The sequence below is a fragment of the Vidua macroura genome, chromosome 11 (assembly GCF_024509145.1).
Source record: "Vidua macroura isolate BioBank_ID:100142 chromosome 11, ASM2450914v1, whole genome shotgun sequence".
Classification (NCBI taxonomy): Eukaryota; Metazoa; Chordata; class Aves; order Passeriformes; family Viduidae; genus Vidua; species Vidua macroura.
In genome coordinates, this window is record NC_071581.1 from 18,467,485 (window position 1) to 18,486,401 (window position 18,917).

General features: G+C 40.7%; 1 protein-coding gene across 2 annotated transcripts in view; it reads left to right on the top strand.

Annotated features, from left to right (window-relative positions):
• The window catches only part of CMIP (c-Maf inducing protein), a 130,653-nt gene that overhangs the window by 54,197 nt on the left and 57,539 nt on the right, over window positions 1-18,917 (top strand). For both annotated transcript variants that reach the window (XM_053987198.1, XM_053987199.1), the window contains exon 2: window positions 14,818-14,943. In XM_053987198.1, coding sequence (XP_053843173.1) covers window positions 14,818-14,943 — 126 coding nt within the window. The remainder of the gene's footprint in view (window positions 1-14,817; window positions 14,944-18,917) is intronic.

Genomic DNA, 18,917 nt, shown 5'->3' on the forward strand with positions numbered 1-18,917 from the left:
CTTCCCATGGTAGAGATATTATTGCATGTCATTGATGAGCTCTTGCCAGCATCTGAGAAGATGTAATTTCTGATCAGTCTCACTGGGTTTGCAAATTTACTGTTCTGTTTGCTAGAGATTTTGCTAGAAAGAAAAAGAACAACGTAGTGATTTTTTTTATTTCACTGGGGGAGTTTGTGCTTTTTTCAGCCTCTGCTTGTACCATTTCTGATGGATGGTGGTAAACTCGTCTCTAAATATTGTTTTAGATAAACAGTAGTGAAAGAAGAGACTTGTAAAAACCGACAGGTTCATGTAGTAAGGTTTTGTGTTTTGAGAACTGCAGAGCTGTAGTGAGAGCAGCAGAGTGACTGTGTCCCCTCATTTGTGATTGCCAATAGCTGTGGGTCCCTGGTGCATTATACAGCACTAATTAATAGTAAAAAGCAAACAAAACAAAAAAAAAAAAAAAAAAGAAAAAGAAAAAACCCATGCAAAAACCCTTCTAAGAAAAATATTTCCATAGGGTATTTCTAACAGTTTATAAATACAGACTTCAGCATGGAGTTAGTTTTGTCTCAGGCATTCCAGTGAACCTGGGTTCCAGGGAGAGAGCAGGACTCCTGTTGACACTGGGAGAGATGACTTCTGCTGCTGCTGTCTGCCAGTTCTGCAATCCCCATTTTAATTTCTGCTAAAACCCACTTGATGTCAACACTTTGAGGTCCTGCATTCTCAAAGCTTTTTCTGTTAGAATCAAAACATGAGCATAGAGGAGCCTGTACCTGGCTGACACTGAATGTTAGCACGATGTGCACAAGCCTGGCCAGATGAACAAGTTAGATCAGAAGTGCAGTTTTTTGCCACATGAATGTCTGTTTTCTGGGCAGTGAATTGTCTGGGTTTGGCTCTGGTGTCATGCTGAAATGCCAGGACTAGAATACAGTACAGAAACCATGACACCTGATTTGAATCTTAGCGTTTGATTCACTGAGCGCTGGATTTTCCTGGGCTTCATTTGATTGCTCATGAATTGGAGAAGCAAAGACTCAGATTTATAAAATTCTTTGGTTTCTTTTGGTTTTTAATGATATCTCTAGAGCATTTTGGGGCCATTCAGAAGAAAAAGGAAGAGATGCAGGAGTATGTACTTACTTTCCATGATGCAGTTGCATTTGGCTGTACTACATTTGCTTTATTATTTACATAACTCAGAGGGACATCTTTTTCCCTCTTGAATTATGTCTGTAGTCTGAATTCACACCTTTGATGTTTTCATTTGTGGAGAGCATTAGACTTTGTTATAGGTCAAGACAGAACTGTCATAGAGCATCACCTGAATCATCTCCATCCTCAGCCTGGTTCAGTCTCAGCCTTCTTAAAGACATGCTGATGGTTTAGCTACTGATTTCTGTCTCCATATAATGTCAGTCCATACTAATGAATGTCATTAATTGAGTAAGATGATTAGCGAGATGACTGAGATTTCAAGGAGTCCAAATTTCAAGTATAATGGCAGAGAAGCTGCTGATCATCTGTGTCTGACAGGGCTGGAGTAATTTCTGGGAATGGTTTGATAACTTGCATCCAAGATTCCTGTAGAACTGTCATTTTGAAGGCATTTTAATTAGATGTTGTGGAGAGCAATTGTGTGATGTGGATTATTAGGGTGACAAGTAAATTCCATAAAGCTTTGGTCATTGTGGGCTTTCTTTTTTTCCCTAAACCTTCAGCACCTGTGAACTGCAGATGCTCAGAGCAGGTTTGAATGCTGGAAAGAGGACCAATAGGGTTGTATTTATCCTGCTAGTGAAATGGATGAATTTTTGCACCTATGTATATGCCTTAAACATTTTTGGCATGAAAAATGTCATCTTCATCTCTTCTGATCCACCATTTTAATGTCTGCCATGGCTATTTATGCTTTTTTAATGTTGATGGATAGTTCTCATAACGTGCCTTGTCAATAGCTCTGTTTATTTGTCATGGCAGTGTTGCAAGGCTGTGCTACTTCATTCTCAGCAAGGACAATACAGTTGCCATTCTTCTTTGTTCTAGGATGATTTTTTCCTGCTAGGAAAACTGAATGGGTGCAGCATTAGTCAGGGACCGTAGTTTTTAACGCCTGAGAAGAAACATTGTGATTGTCTAGTCTGACGTCTTCAAAACATCATCCAGCAAGTTTGGCATTGACTTGTAATTTGCAGCTCACAAGCTTTTCATTCTGTTCATGAATGTGTGAGGGAACAAATGACAAGTTTAGGGGTTGAGTCTCAGTTCTTTACTCATGTGATAAAGGTTGTTACAGCCACTGGTTGCTTGTCTCAAAATGTGTCTGTAGTACCCGGGCTTCTAAATTGAGTTCACCAACAGTTTTCCTAATGACTTGCCCAAGGTGCTCATAGTTACTGAAGGACAGAGTTGTTTCCCTTTCTTCACATGAGTAAAACCTAATGCAGCTACTGAAATAACCAGTTTGAGTCTTCATGATGAAGCCTTTGTTCTTGAAAGTACCAGGACTTGTATTCATCCTGAAGCCAGTTTTCTCTCTGCAATGTTGTTGACTCTTGCGTGCATCTGGAGCTGTATACTTAGAGCTGGATGTAATATTTCTAGAGACAATAATATCCTTAATCTAGTGCTAGATTACTGCCACGGTTAGATGTGAGGGCCGTGTTTTTAGAAGTGCTGTTAGAATTCAGTGGCACCTACAGTTTCCAGCTCCATGTCACAACCTTGCAAATGAACAATATACTGGAAAGAAATGGAAACAATTTCATTAAAATATTAATAAAAACAAAAGAATAGGGAGGCTGATGACTAGATATATCTTCCTGGTGAGCAGGCATGTAGAGACAGTGAGCTTAGATGAGATAAAAAGAATATGGGAGACAAGACAAGAATTTCAGAGGTGTGGTTTGTCTGGCACTGGGGTTTGTGGCTGAGCTCGTAATGCTCTGATATGCACTAGATACACTCACAGGCAGTTGCACCTTTGAAAATAAGATGCTTCTTCTTCATGCCTAATCCTTGCATCAGGAATGGCTCCAAATGTACAGTAAAACCTTTGATCTGTGCTTCGAGAGTGGTGCTGGCAGAAAATTATTAGGATTAGCTGCGGAGGTGTTAGGATGTGGGTCAAACTGAAACTTTCTATCGGTACTTCAGATCTGAGTCTGACTTTTTTTTTTACTTTTTTTTTTTGCTTTCCAAAGAGCAAAATTTGAGGTTAAGGTTCTGAACTTAAATCTGAAGCAGAGAAGCATTTTCCTCAGTTGTTGTCTGAACTTTTGAGTTGAATTTAGGGATCCAAAATCTTGAAAATGTTGCATTATTTGGAAGTCATCTGCTATGCTGTTTACAGTGTTGAATTTGGTTTTGGTTTCTGTTTTATTAATTTCCAGTAAGACCTGGTAATTTGTTGCAAGAAAACAAGAACAGAATCTGGTTTGATACTCAAATATCTATATTTTAAAATTACATATTTTTCAGAAACAGCAAAAAGGTCTTTTTCAGTAGGATGTAGGATAAAGACAGAGGTTACTTTATTTTGCAAGCTTTGTATTTCCTTTCCAATAATAATACTTCCTTAAATGACTTGATAACATCTAGCTGAAGCTTGCTGAGCACTTGGGCCTTTTTCAGAGGTTAAACATGGATGCTGTGCCTTATTTTAGGAAGCTTTATATTTATTTGACCCGTTTCTTTGTCTCTGGGGAAATTAATAAACAAATCTCTATATAAAGCATTCTTCTGTAAAAGGTATCTGGAAAGATGTAAGGAGGAAAATGGTGCTAGTTATTCTTGATTTTCAGCCCTTCATGCTCATTCTGCTCAGGTTGGTTTGTGGGTAAGCCACATTTTTCGATGTAATAGTGCCATGAGAGTCTGTTAGTGCTGTAGGAACATGTAGCCAAGGCAGTTCCTGGGTCACTGTTAAGGTTGTGAGCTGTGCAGCAATGGTGTCATACAGTGACGTGGTGGCATTTGTGGATTTTAATTACACAGAGGAGGGCAGGAACGCTTATCCCTTTTTTCCATTCCTGCTTTGAGTAAAGCTGATGTAAGCAGTAGTGGGCAAAATGCAGGATGTGTGTTCAGGTGTAGAGTTCAAACATACATCTAGTTTGGAAGCTTTTGTATTCTGCTGAAACCAAACTGTCACCAAGGGGAAGCAACTCCTGTTTTCATCAGTGTTTAGAGTCCACATCGTAACTCTCACTGGTCGCTGTAAGACTGATGGATTGAATTCAGATTTACCATGAAATGCTAATGTACTTCAGTAGTATTGGCTTTCTGTTAGCTTTCTGTTGGAAAAACTCTGGCCAGTTTAATTTTGGGCAAGCAGTTCCCTAATGACATTCAGATTTCCTTGGTGGAAATTTCCTAGGCTAATAGTAGTAACTGTTCATTGAGGTCAAAGCCGTGAACAAGTGCACTTTCTTCCCTGACTGGAAAACTCAGTCTTACAAACTTGTGTTTGCAATATTGAAGGTTTTCTAGAAATGAGGTATTTCATTTATAGATAGTAAACAAATTAATGCAGTAATTCTGATAGAAGACAAAGATGTTGCTGCAGAATTATGCACAGACCTGACAATGTAATTGAGCTTGAAAACCAAAACATAGTTGCCAAAGGTGGGAGTGAAACTTGCAGCCATTTTGCTGACACAGCCTGAAAGTTCAGCTTGTCTTAAAGGCTGGAGTTATTTCAAAACTGATTTTTGATGTGAAACTGGAAGGGGGGGGGGTGGGGGGAAGTCACCCTAATCTAGTATGCAAAGATGCTGTTTTGGGAGGGTGTTTTTCTGCTGAATGTGTAACTCTCAAGTGTATAGGCCATCTCTGTGTTGATTGATTGTGTGCTACACAATTTTTCCCCAACAGCATTGCGGCTTTTTTATGGTCTAGGAATATAAGTAAGGCCAAGTAGACAGGCATAGGAAATTCAGAAAGCTGCTTTTTCCTGCAGCCTGGGAAACACTTGTATTTCTTTTCACCTTCAGAGGTGCATCACTAGCTGCTGTCTGTGCAAGTAACTGGGTTTTTCCAAAATTGTATCACCCAGAGATGCACCTACATGGTCTGGTGTGTTGTGGGAGCCCCTGGCTCGTCTCTCAAGCAGTAGCAAGGAGGACAGGTACATCTATTTAGTTGCCCACGAGTGGGCCCTGTGTCACAGCATGCAGAGGAAACAAGTGAGTGTGTCTTGTTGAGGGCTGAATCATCCTGTTGGAACAGAAAATGCTGTTGGAGGACTAAGGTGGCTTAGTTTTCCAAAGCACACTGTGAGACAGAAGAGCAGTGCGTGATGCATTAGCTCCTGATAAACAGGGCTTGGCTGGGAGGCATCTCTTCAAAGCTGTGTGCACAGGGATCCCTGGGGGAACTATTGCAATTCCTTGGAATTCTTCTCCAGCCTTTCAGGAGCCACCCAGATGAAAGGGTTTGCCAGTTTCATAGTGCCTAATTGTAGGGCTGCTCTCTGTTCTGCTTTTCAAAGTGTGTCTGTGGAGATGGTGATAAGGACACCTTTCTTGAAAAAGTAACTTGCTAGATTATTAAATGTTGTATTGAAACAAAAAGTTTGCTAGTTGGGTATGCCACTTTCATACCACTTCATTCTCTATGAGCACAATGCCTTTGTGATTTTAGCTAAATATTTAATTACTTTATTTCTTAAACCAAAGTCGCACTTTGCCTTGCATGGTATCCTTTGCATTGTATCTTTTTGCACAGTAAGAGAACTTAAAAAGGTAATTTAGGTTCTAGCTGGTGTTCTGTGTCCTCTCCATTATGCATTTCTCAGTCAACTGACACTTTTCTTCAATATTTACTCTGGTATTTCACTGCAGTTGCCCTCTCCTTCTCCATTCCCTCACTGTCTCCCTTCCTCAGAGGTATTGCACATACTTCAGTCAGCTCTCTTTAAATAGCAACACTCCCTCCCAGTACAAACAGCCAGTCAGATGTTAAACAATGAGGGAGACAGCAGTGGAGGAGGTACCGGGTGGTTCCAGGAGAGTTCCTGCTGGAGGGAAGGAAAGGGCACTTTCCATTCATGTCATTCAGTAGTGCTGAGAGACACAGAACTGGGGGGAAATCACTGCTGCACACATGAGAGATGAATCTCACTTAAAATTAAGTAGACCCGTCCAAGTTATTGTAGGAGGTAAAACGGGTCAAACAAAGCACTGTCACTTTAAGCACATTTTCCCACCTCCTCCTGTAGCAGAAGGTGATTCCAAATGGCTCTGACTCATCCCCAGGAGGTGCCTGTTGTTTTTTTTTCCTAATAACAGTGTGAGTTTAGTGAGACTGTCATTAGCAGGGTATCTATGACTTTCTTGAAGGCTCTGCTGCGTGTACTTTCTCTTCTCTATTACAGCACAGAACTGTATTAATATTTTTCCTGGGAACTCAAGAGCTGTTCATATTTTCTCCAAAAACTATGAGATAAGAGCATTTCCTATGGGGAATTAGAAGCTTAGTTGGGTTACTGCACTCCCTGTTCTGTACTTGTTCATCAAATTGAGATTGGATATGGTTTCCTGGGAACTGCAAGGTTAAGGGTGCATTAAAAAGAAAAGGAAAAATTTGTTAATGGAAATTGTTCGATTATTACAGTGTCTAAGGGATTCACTGTTCGACAGGTAGAAGGCATGGGCATGATAAGTAATGTTGGAGAATGCTTCTTGAAATGAAAAACAGATCTTAATTTATATTTTATTTATGCTATGTTTAATTTTGCAACAATTTAATTTCTTGTAAATAAAGTATAGTAAGAAATGAGCTGGTATGAGCATTGAGGAGGTGGTGAGAACTGTCAATATTACAGACTCCATGATTCAGATTCTGTATTTCTAATGGGACCCGAGATCCTGGATCCAGCTTCTTACAAATTCAGTAATTTACACTTGGATGGCCTTTCAGGTTCAACTTCATATTCCCAGGTGACAGAGGTGAATGTTGCTTCCCTCACAGCTGCCTTCAGCCTTTTTGGTGTGTAAAGCCCTACGGTTTTCCATGGGAGGAGCAGATCCTTGCACCAGCAGATGTGACCCTACTGATAACAAATGTGGTTTCCTTCTTCACCTTTTGTTGACCTAACAGAGATAGTGAAGAGCAGGCCTTTGGGGATCTGTAAACCAGAAGTAAAAACCACTGCAAGTGCAAGGATGATCTGCATTAGGAACATGCTCTTGCCAGTACCTAAACCAGTTCTGAAAAACCCAGCTGCACAGAGGTCTCCTGTTCACGTGACACAGCAGCTTCCAGTTATTCAACAGACTGATTATCCAGGTGCCACTTTTGTATTTGAAACCAGCTGATGACCTTTCATTCCCAGCTGTCAGGGCTGCCCCTGGTTAAAGCAGTCATTAAAGGGTGGCATTTTAATCTAGCAGACATTGTGTCTGCGTGGTCTGAAATCCTTACATGGAACCCTCTCCCGTCTCTCATTTAGCAGCACTTGATGCATTTCATGGAGTGTGACACAGCTGATTTGTTGAAAGAGAATTGATAATAGAGAGCAGCCTTGAACAAGGATGTGGTTTTGTTTTCTGTTAAATCATCGTTGCTATAGTGACCTAAGATCTATTTAGCACTCGGTAGGTATATCATATTCTGGGCAAAAGTTAGGGATTTTTCAATATTCCTCTAACAACTGCCTTACAGAAGTAGGTGTGTGTTTAGGCTTTCTGCAAGAATTCCTTGCTTCTCTTGCTGCTGCTCCTGTGAGTACCTGCTGTATTTTGGCTGGTGGTGTCCCTTCTTTGCAGAAGTAATTTCAAGAAAGTTGGATAAATAACATACCCATCTTGTCAAGACTGGGGAGTATTTCTTCCCAAAGGAGACTGCAGTGATAAATGCAAAAATATGGAGAACATGAACCCTTCTAAGGAGTGGTCATTCTTGTGAATTGGTGACCCAGTTTTGGAGGAGGATGTTTTTGAAGCTGATTCACATGGTTGGAGTCAGGAAGTCTTGAGTTCTTTTCCCACATCTCTCAGGCTTCTCATGTTCCCTCAGGTGTGATCAAGAGCATGGTGCAGCTGCAACTTTAACTGAGATTTTCCTTTTCTTGGTTGGAAAGTGGGGGATAGTAATTCTGCTCTTTGAGTTCTTCACGTTCCTTGGGAGGTGTTGAAGTCTTCAGTGCACACTTGGAGAGTTGCTGCTCCAAGCAGAGATGCTCCACCTGGCAGGGCAGTCAGGCCAGTGTCTGTGAAAATCTCACTGTATCAAACACAATTCTTCCCTTTCCACTCCTGATTTCTGGCCTGGGACCAATTCCTGCCCTTTGGCAGTGATTTGGCACATTTGGCCACTATGTCAGTGGTGAGCTGTGGTCACCTGGCAGCATGTCCTCATCCCTATTAGCAGAGGTCTGAAAGCAGCATACAAGGTTTCTTAGATAGGCTTAACCTTAGAGCTTTTTGGACATCAGCATGGCAACCAATTTAACATTCAGTGCTACTGGCAGTCTCAGGAGGAATTCCCTTTGTCATGTTAAGCTGGCCAGAGAGAAAGGGTTGATTTCTTACAGGCTGCTTAGACAAGGCCATATTGATAACGGGCCTCTTTGGGAAGTCTTCAAGATATGTCTTATTTTACTCCCAGAAATTCAAATAAGCAAATCTTCAGAAGTGCTCCGTCACTTGGGTTTGACAACAGAATACAAGAATGTCCTTGTTTAAAAAAAAAAAAAAAAAGGTATGAATTTCAGCTAAATAATACATTTTTCCTTCTTATTTGACTCTCCTGTCATGTTACATATTCCATTACATGACCTTATTTTCCCTTTTTCTTAATAATGAACTTCTGTGCTTTTAACTTGCTTCAGATCTGAATTAATTTGAAGTTCTTCCCACTGCTGGTGTCTGCCACACAGGTTTTACATATTTTAAGCTCATAGAGCCTAATATTGAGAGTAGTTTTTTCTTGTCAGCTCTTTGATGGACGGTTTTGGCCTGTCCCTTTGCTAAATCTCCACAGAACTGATATTTCAGCCCCACTGCAGATTGGAAGGTTTTTGTTTTTTTTTTTTCTGCACAGTGTGGGGTAAGCTGTTTCTTACTGGCAGCTCTTATATTTTTATCAGTTTTGTAAGGTTAATTAATGCAACAGCCTCCAGTCTTGGTTGTCTTAAATATTTAGAGGAAGAGATTTATGCACATTTTTGCTGCTGAGCTAGATTTGGTTGAACTTCTGTTGGATTTCTGAGTGAAGATTCCCAGCTTGTATAAATCAGTGAAGCTCCACTGATTTATTTTGGATGACCAGCTCTGTGGAGGATCTGGTCTTCCTCAATTAAATCTTGTCACTGCACCTGAGCTACTTTGCACTGAGCATATGACAGTTGCTGCTGCGTTTTTGTGTAGAGAATGTGGGATATATTCCTGCAGTCTTTTATCACTGTGTGGCTATAAAGGCAGGCAGGTGTGTGTGTACATTTATACACACACAGACGTGCATGGGTGTTTATACACACAGTCACCCACACGCAGAGAACTGTGCTGCAAAACCCCCTCCCTCTTTTTCCTATTGTCACCACTGAACTAATACACCCTCGACTTTGACTGACATGGAACCTCACTGAAGATTTGGGTCACAGTGTCCCAGTTTGTTTTCATGTACCAAAAAATTTAAAACCCAACCAATCAAAACCCCACCAAGCATTGATACCCACCGTGAAGATACTTAGGGACAGTGCAGCTCCAAGCAGAAATAATTTAGATTTGCCCCATGGGGAGACCCCATGAGTCCTTGGATTGAGCACCCATTTCACTACACAGAGCAGGTGGAATCTTTTCTTGTGGTCCAACACATAAAACCACCTACTTACCTGGAGGAATGGGGAGGGAATGGTTATGATGGGCAGGTTGGGAGACCAGGAAGTCTGATGGATAAGACGAGAATGTTGCTCCAAGAAAGCTCAGAAATACCTTTGTGTAGTTTTGGGGCAGAGTTTGGTGTCTTCTTGCTGTTAGTCCTTTTGTCTGTTTTGTTCTCAGGTCAATCTCCATGAGATTAACATTGACTCTCCCAAGTCATCCTGGCAAGTGAGCGTGGCAGTAAATTCTTCCATGTCAAGAAAAAGACAAATTGTACTGTACTGCATATTGTGGTATAGTACTGCTAATTGCTGAACTTGATAAATGTCTTCTGATAGGTTCTGTAGTTAATGGGCAAATATGTTAATTGCCCTTATCTGAAATATCTGTTGTTGCAGGGACGTTCTCTGGAGCCATGGATGTCTTGTAACAGAGATTTATTTTAAATCAGCCATTGTTTTCAGCAGTTTCAGAGTCCATTACCCTTCAGTATCAACTGAAAAGTCTCCACCCCCATCAAAGTTTTGAGAGCAATCAGCTCTTCCTATGTGTTATTTAGCAGGTCTGAATCTTACTTGAGTATGGAAAACTTACATGTGACACAGCATGCTCAGCATCCTGGGCTACAGCAGGAGCATGGCTCATTCTTAAGAGCAGCCAAAAGAGAAATAAACACCTGACAGTGGAAGAGAGAGGGTCTGGAATAGCCCATTTCCCCCCACCATCTGGAGTATTTAATTGGAAAAATCATTCTCCATTGTTGTTGTGTCGGTGGGAGTTGTCAGTCTAAGTATGTTTTAATGCAAATAACCATCTCTATTTGTAGAATTCATCTTTTCTAGGTGCTTTCTTTGGAAAATATGCAGCTGAAGATTTAGTGCATTATATGAGTAAGTGCATACAAGCCTCCTGTTAACAATGGACGTCATGTTTATTCTTTCCCTTTTAGAATTTCCCATGGAAACAAGTGGGCAGATTTTTGCATTATTGAGTAGTTTGCTGCTGCTGACTTTTCCCAGAAACACAAGAGAAAACCAGGCTTACGCAGGAACCTACATGTTCTGGATTTTCCCCTAAGATTTGATTTGTAGTAGGTTTTGGTGTGTGCCTGTTCTGGTGCAAAGTTTCAGAGCTGTATGATTAATAAATCTTTGTGGAACTGAAAAAAGACCAAGTTAAAACATGCCTGATTTCCCAGTGGAGAAGTTGCATGTTTTGTTAGGGGGCTAAAGGCTACTGGGAAGAGAAAAATGTTTCTTTATGGGGTTTTTGTTTGTTGTAAGAAATTGCATTTTCATTTACGAATCTCTTACAGTTTTTTCTGAACATATTCAACAGCAAACAGCCAGAAGTTCAAACTGCACCTGTAAATCTATAAACTGACATATGTAGATTCTCTGGCCAGACTTTCTTAAGTCAGGATTAATTTTGTAGAGTGAGGTAGAGAAGTTCATTATCTTGCTTCATTTCACAGATTTCAGACTTTGCCAGGAAATATAAATCTCCTTTCAAAAATGACAACTCTAAAAATAAGAATGACTATTTTCTTAAATAAAGGCATTTTCAACTGAACTTGACATACTGCTGCTCAAGATGCTGTGGGTTTAGACTGTCTGATACCAATAATTAAACTGAAGTATTCAGGTCCTCAGCTCCCCCTTCCAAATGATGTGCTGCCCCTAAGTTATAGTAACATACAATTTTCTGTTTCATGTTAGAAATGGGGCTGAAGGAGCTCAAAAGTAATCTGGCAAAAGCTGGATGGGTTCCCTGATCTGCCTGACGCCACAGCCAGACAAATATTTGTACGGGCAGAGACAAAGTGGGTGGATGGAGGTGGGAATGCTGCTTAAGACTAGTATTCATGCCAGATGCTTTGTGGTGACCCGCTGAGGATCTATCTCATTATTGGTATTTTCAAACCTCTGAATCCACATTTCTGGCCCTGCGTGTTGTTCTGATTTGACTTTCCCATGGAGAGACCTGGGGGTGAGGATGCAGCTTCTGGGGGGTGGGTGCAAGCAAGACCAGCTGCAACATGAGAATGTGCATCACTTGCACTGCTTATTTATCAACCACAATGATTCACTGTGATTGACGTTCACATACCTGAATGTCAGAATAACCTGTGTTTTAAGAGAAACCAGTGACTCAGGCTGTGGTTTTACCTCAGGCCATTTCCTGATAAATGGCTGAACTGTGCTTGGTCTTGAGAAAACACTGCTGAGGAACACAGCTCTGTCCTTGTATCTGTGTGTGTGGAGAGATTAGGGAAAGGACACCTTGGTGTGGGACTGACCTTCCACTTGTGGGTGCCATGGTCTCTGTGAGGAGTACCACAGCTCTGTGAGCTCAAGTCTGATGACAGCTCTGTTCTGGTGCTTCAGGGCATTTCTGCCCAGCCCTGATGTGGGAGCAAGTGTTGGACAGCAAAATTTTAAGGGGCTCTATACAGTGATAAATTACTCTGCTTTAGACTCTCTCCGTTGTGAAACAGAGGTGAAGTTGCCTATAACTAGTGTTTTCAGAACTGAAAATATTTCACTTCTTAAAAGATAGTGTTTTAGTGAAAGCAGAAGCAGTGCATACGATGATGCTTACAGGGATTGAAGTAGATTCAGGCTACTCATTTTTTGAGTAAGATAGCAAACAACTGTATGTGTGTAATATGGCTAGATAGAAGGTGTGGACATGGGATCATATGAATGCTACATAAAGTACCTCATTGGCTTTCATTTAGAGTGATTGATCATCTGCATAATTCCATCCTATGGTTTAGGTAGTCTTCCCATCCGTGGCAAACTGCAGAACTCTGCTCCTCCATTCTCCTTAAGGAAAAGGACCGTGCTGTGAGAAGAGGTGTATGCCTGGGATGAAATCCTTGTGTATGGCTACAGAGCTGTGCTTCACTGGCTCAGCTGTCTTTACTGCTGTTTAAGTGGATGATTTAAGGTATAGGAGAAGCTTCCCTTGGAAATAGCTTCTGTGAGAATTCCTCAAATCCTCTTTGAAGTTAATGGAGGGTATTAAAGGCAGTCATCACCTTTTTAAAAGAGAAATTTAAATTGCTTTGATTAATTTCATTTTATATTTGCATTAACTGGTTCTGGATTTCTCCCTTCTCCAGTCTTTCAGAGCATGTTTTTGATAACTTTGCCCCCTGAGCATACTAGATTTTTATGTTGGCTGTTTTGATATTTTTCCCTGAGTGTTGTAATGCTGATTACCAAAGGATCTTGGGCCTTTGGCTTCCTGTGAGAACGAGATAATTACTCTCCAGAAGGCAACGCATGACGTACAGTATCAGTATTAAGCCACTGGGATTCCAGTCACTAGTGTAGAACAATATTGTGGGTAAATGAATAAGCAGAAGTTTATCATACTTCCTGCATAACAAGGTTTTCGTTAAAGACACAGTGAAAATTGTTTTCACCCAGGGCTGGTGCAAAATGAGCGCTGCTGCAACAACCGTTAGGGAAAAAGATATTGAGGTTGAGTTCTGCGGGTGCCTGGGTTTTTCTCGCTGAAAAGACAGCTGAATTCTTGTAGCAGCAAAGGTGGGTGACAGGGCTGTCACTGCATTTTTGGTGGATGACGTTTATGGGCTTAGAAACATGTATGAAGTGTAGAACTCCAAAGTACGGTTTCCAGATGCACCACCTACTTAACTTATGGAAGAAAGTTGTACCGATTAGAAGTAGAGACATTCCAAATGCAATTTGCTTATTTCACACTCGCCCCCAGGAATCCTGTGTTGTGATTTTAGGAGTTGGCCTTGTTTGACCCTGAAATAGAAGTGGTTTCTCCATTGCCTTCGTTATTTCAAGACCGTCAGTTAAAAATAACTTATGTATTGGGCACAGTGGGAGTGAGTTTGAGAAGTTGAAGTTATATGTAAATCAGTAATAGTGAGAAAATAATTCATAAATGTAATGAGCTCTGTTCTCTTGAAAGACATGGTCAAGTCTATGGTTTATCCATGAGGTGGGATTAATTATTTTTGTATGAAAATAGTTTCTCTGCCACGGCAGTACTGAGCAGTTCACTTATGCTGTAGCACAGCAAAGTAAATGATGTCTTTGGAGGACCTCTGTTAAATATTCAATTACTTTAAAAATAACTTGCATAAAGTACAGAGTATGTACGCATACTCAATAGATACACAGCTATAGCACTGTGTATTTACTTAAAGACATAATTTCATGTGTGCTTGCATAGATGCATTTATATTTAATCTTATCTCAAAGATAATTGGAGTTCTGTAACGCCTAAGAATTACAGGGATACTAACAAGGAGTTTCATGTTTAAGTTTGTTTTCCTGCAACTATCAGTTTGTATTGTACATTTAATTGTAAAATGCAGTTACTTATTTGTGCCTTAATGGTGAGTTTCATTTTGAAGCAGACACCAGCACTTGCTTCAGGAAACCAGTACTTACCTATAGGCCAAGATGAATACGTTGGTTGTTTTGCTTTTGCTTGAGTCTGAAACTTGAGGGCTGTATCTTTGGAGCCCCAAGAACCACTGTCAAGTGAAGGAATCTGATCCTGGTGATGTGGTTGATCAAAATTGCAGCTGGGGAATGTGTAGCATAAAGCAGCTTTGTTATAGGACAGGGCTGATCTGTCTGTGTGATTGAGGTGCTTCTTCATGCATTGAGACCATGTGCATGGACAGACCCCTTCATAGCTCAGTTCAACCTGGAATTAGGTTCCATTGATTTCTGGGTCCAGGACAGGTCGACATTTGTGCATTTCAGGCACGGACGGGCCTGGTTTTGGTTTTATGTGAGTCATCTTAACACTTGAACGAGTTGGAGGAAGGTGGCTGCATGGGTCTCTCTCTTGAATGACCTGGGTAGGAAGTTTGCTTTTCAATTAGATTTTGCAGATATTTTCAACACCAAGAGTGATTTTCACAGTGCCGTTCTTACTTGGAAGTTGTGAAACAAATGATGGCTAAGTAAACATTTTTTTTCCCTTCTCCTTTGTTTTCTTGCAGCCAACTGGGTACATGGAAAACTCAATTTCCTACAGTGCTATTGAAGATGTTCAACTGCTCTCCTGGGAGAATGCCCCTAAGTACTGTTTACAGCTCACAATCCCAGGGGGTACTGTCCTACTGCAGGTACAGTAAACATAAAAGTACAACTTTCTTTCTCTCTGACTGTGAATCTCCTTCAAATTTCTGTTTCCTGTGCATGAAATCTTAAGTAGATGGACTCAGAAAAGGCAGAGATCTTGGTGCTGTGAAATTATCTAACCATGAGAAAATTTGCTCAGGGTGATAGCTCTGAAGCTCTTTGTGGTTTTTAACAGTCAGAATGGAAATTTTGGGCCACAGTGATTAAACCTTCTTGCTGAATTTGTGCAGCAGAGTGGTGCTCTGTGTAAAGGCACATTGATATGGGCCTGGAATTATTGTATTTTTACATACAGTCCTATTCCTGCATGAAAAAAAGTTAAGTTTCATCCTTGAATTCATATAGGAAACCCAGAACTTGCACTGCAACTGACAGATTTTTTTTTTAAATATTAAAAAAATATTAAATCTTCACTGAAATATGCCAGTATATTTGTATAGATGTCTATATAATACTGGTTCTCTGAAGTATTGTTTTCAAACAGAAGACTGTGTTGACATTATTCCAGATTTCTTCATCACTTGAGGCTTTATAGGCCCCCTTAGGTCACTGCAAGTTTTAGTGACAGAAAAGCACTCCACAGCACTGAGCTTTGGAAATACTCTGGAGTAAGTAGGAAAAGCTGCATTGCCCCCAAAGAACTTTGAAAGGTCATAACTTAAAAATACCAATCTGGCTTCAACTTAACTCTTGCATGGTTCTCTCTCATGTTTCTCAACATTGTTTTGAAGATAGTTTATCTGTTACCCTTTGGGATTTTACTTTTTCAGTTGATTATACAGCCATGACTATGGTGTATATGTATTTCATCCAGGTAGGACTGTAAGGGGAAGGTAGGAAGACAAGATTTCCCAACAGCTAGATTAGGGCCCTCATTATTGAAATCTTCCTTGGCCAATGTATTAATGGACTTAATTAGACAGAAAGTTGTCTAAATTTCTCAAGTTGGATGATTTTCTCATGACAATTTTGATTCTGCTTTTTCCATAAATTTCCCTAGTGGTGCTGGCATTTAAGGTTATATCAATTTCAACAGATGAAATAGTTACACCTGCCTTTACAAATTCTGTTTCCAAGTCTTTATACTGTAGTTTATGGCAGCTGCCTTTTTGGATCTATACAAGATAAAACTTGAACCCACAGCTTCCTGCTGAGTGGAAAGGAAATTGGTAGGGTATACAGGCTGTAATCTGGAGCAACCTGAAATTTGTCTCTTTAAAAAAAAAAAAAAGGAAAAAGAAAAAACCAACGAACCCAACAAACCAAACACATAAATAATTATGTTTGTGAAACAGCTACATCTTAGCATGGATAGGTATTTTCTTCAGAAAGATTGGTGTCTTTATGTAACCTCGTAGGAACTCACAGAGAAGTGGACTGAGCTGGACTTCTGTTTATTGCTGCCTGGCTGAGCACCCTGGATCAGATTACATTATAACTATGGGAATTTCAACGTAATTGGAAATACAAACTTTAAAAAATGTTTTTTATATGACTTGGTCCTTGGTAGTATCTTGATTCATCAGATGTGGTCACATTGGAGGGAGTAAAATTAGATTTCCCTTATACAGTTGTAATGTGTATTCAGAAATCCAAAACAGTTCTCAAAGTTATGTTTAGTCTGCTGAAGAAATCAAGTTGGAAAAGCTGGATTTATGAAGTAGTTGAGTTCAGCAGAAATTTTCTAGTAGATGTAACAAAGAGTAGAGGTATCCAAAAGACACTTCCACTGAGGAGCTGAGAATGTAGCCCTTGCATAGCTCAGTTATTTCCAGATTTGCGAGAGGCTTCAGTACATCTCTGGGAAATCGTGACTTCCAGTGTTTTATGAAATCATTCTGCTCTGTTAATCTGAGCAGCAGCATGCTCTGATGTAATGTGCAGCTCTAATATCAGGAAGTGTATGATAGTGGAACAAGTCAAACTAGTCCAAAACATGTTCCCAGTACTGTTTCTTCTGAAGTGCACTTTTGGTGAAATCTGTATTTTTTTTTTTTCAAAGCCTTTAAATAAAGTGTATGTGTATATATATGTAAAAATGTCTAAATGAACTGTTTTGACTACCCCAAACTTATTTAATATTTCTGATGAATATAAATTTTATATTTTGATCTATGTTTTTGCACATGCTGCATTGTAAATTCTTTAATACCATGGGATATTATTGACATGATTTGATATAAAATGAAGCAGTTTAGTACTATGAATCACAGGCTTTCCCAATTTTTCATTTTTGAGAAGAATTTAAGATTCCAATTTGTTTCATTGAAAGCAGTGTGGATTTATGAAAGGCTGGTCCTGCTTGACCAACCTGCCCTTGTCCTGTGACAAGGTGACCTGCTTAGTGGGTGAGGGAAAGGCTCTGCAGGTTTGGAATTGGCTATTAGGAAAAAATTCTTCACCAAAAGTGTTCTCAGGGCACAGGCTGCCCAGGGAAGTGATTGAGTCACCAGCTCTGGAGGTATTTAAAAGATGTAGATGTGGCACCTGGGGACATGGCTTAGTGATGAGCTTGGCAGTGCTGGATTTGATCTTGGAGGTATTTTCTAACCTAAACAATTCTGTGCGAGATGCCACAGGAGAGCCCCTGTCCATGTTCAAGTTTTCATGCCCTCTGTCTGCTGTCACCAGGCTCTATTTCTGGCTTATTAGTGCACAGTAATGAGTCAGAGAGGGAAGAGTGCCATTACCTTTCCTTACATAATCCCAAGCCCTCCCATGGCAACACTGACCATCCCAACCTATTTTAGCACATGAAATCTGACAGGCAGTGCCGGAGGTGATGCAGCTCCTCTTAGGAAATCGGATCACGATAACAGGACGTGTCTACCTGGGTTTCAGAGGAAGACCTGTTCTCAGGCAGCAGACAGCTTAATCCAGGCTGGGCTCACATTTAAAAGTCGTTTTCATGTGTGGAGCTCTTCCCACTCAGTGTTTGTTGAATAAGCACAGCTATCTGAGTGTTTCACTGCCTGGTGCTTGGGGATTCCCGTTGTCCCATGTGGGAGTCATGGGCAGTCAGGTCTCTGGGGATCATGGAGTGTCAGTTTTCTAGACATGCTAAGGGCTTGTGTTTTCTTTCCCCCTGCCAAATGATGGGGTCCCTGGTTCTTTCCATGAGCAGCAATCAAAATCTCAGATTTTTTTTTTTCTTCTCTCCAGTTGGAAAGAAGGTGTTGCTGAAGCTGGCTCATTAGGCCACGAGTTCTTCAGGCCAGGAAATAGGAGCTAAATTTAGCTTTTGATGAATGTGAACTCTTTAGTATCAGGGATAGCAGGGCCTCCTTGAGCTGGGCTTTTGCTCTTCTGCTTTCCCTTTGTGAAGCACAAGGTGTGATTATTGTGATGTGTGGATGATTATGAGGAGGATGCTACCCTTGATAGTGAAATAACTGGAAGAACCTTTTGAAAGAGATTGAAAAAAAACCCTTACAGTATAATTTCATGAGCTGCTGAGCACCAGATGTAGGAAGAGTCCCAGGAAAAAGGCTTTGGTATTTTAGTCACAACAGTACTGCTTTGCTTTCCTGTGGAGTCCTTTCTTTTAGCCTTAAAGCCACCACTTCCATCCCTGTTGCTTGTGTTGTTTTATTCATTTCTTGGCAATCGAGTGCAGTCAGAAGGAAAAACAAACAGAGCAGGAAGCCTTGACAAGCACAACAGTCACACGTTCAGCTCGGTGCCTGACCACGCTGTTTGTGCCAGGGAGTCCCCACGGTAAATGTTTCCACTGGGTTTTTAGTAACACTTTATTTTAGTCTCCTTGGAGAACCTGCCTTTTGTTTTAAGTGCCAGTCCAGCCAGTGCTGTTGGTGTGGAGAGGTCATTCAAGGACCACAACCCAGCAGAGGTAGGGAATATTTTAAGGAGGAAAAGGGCATTTCTAGCAATTCCCAGCAACTCTGTCCGTACCCTGGGTTAAGCCAGGAGAGTGGCGGGTTTCCCTTGCAGGTCTGCC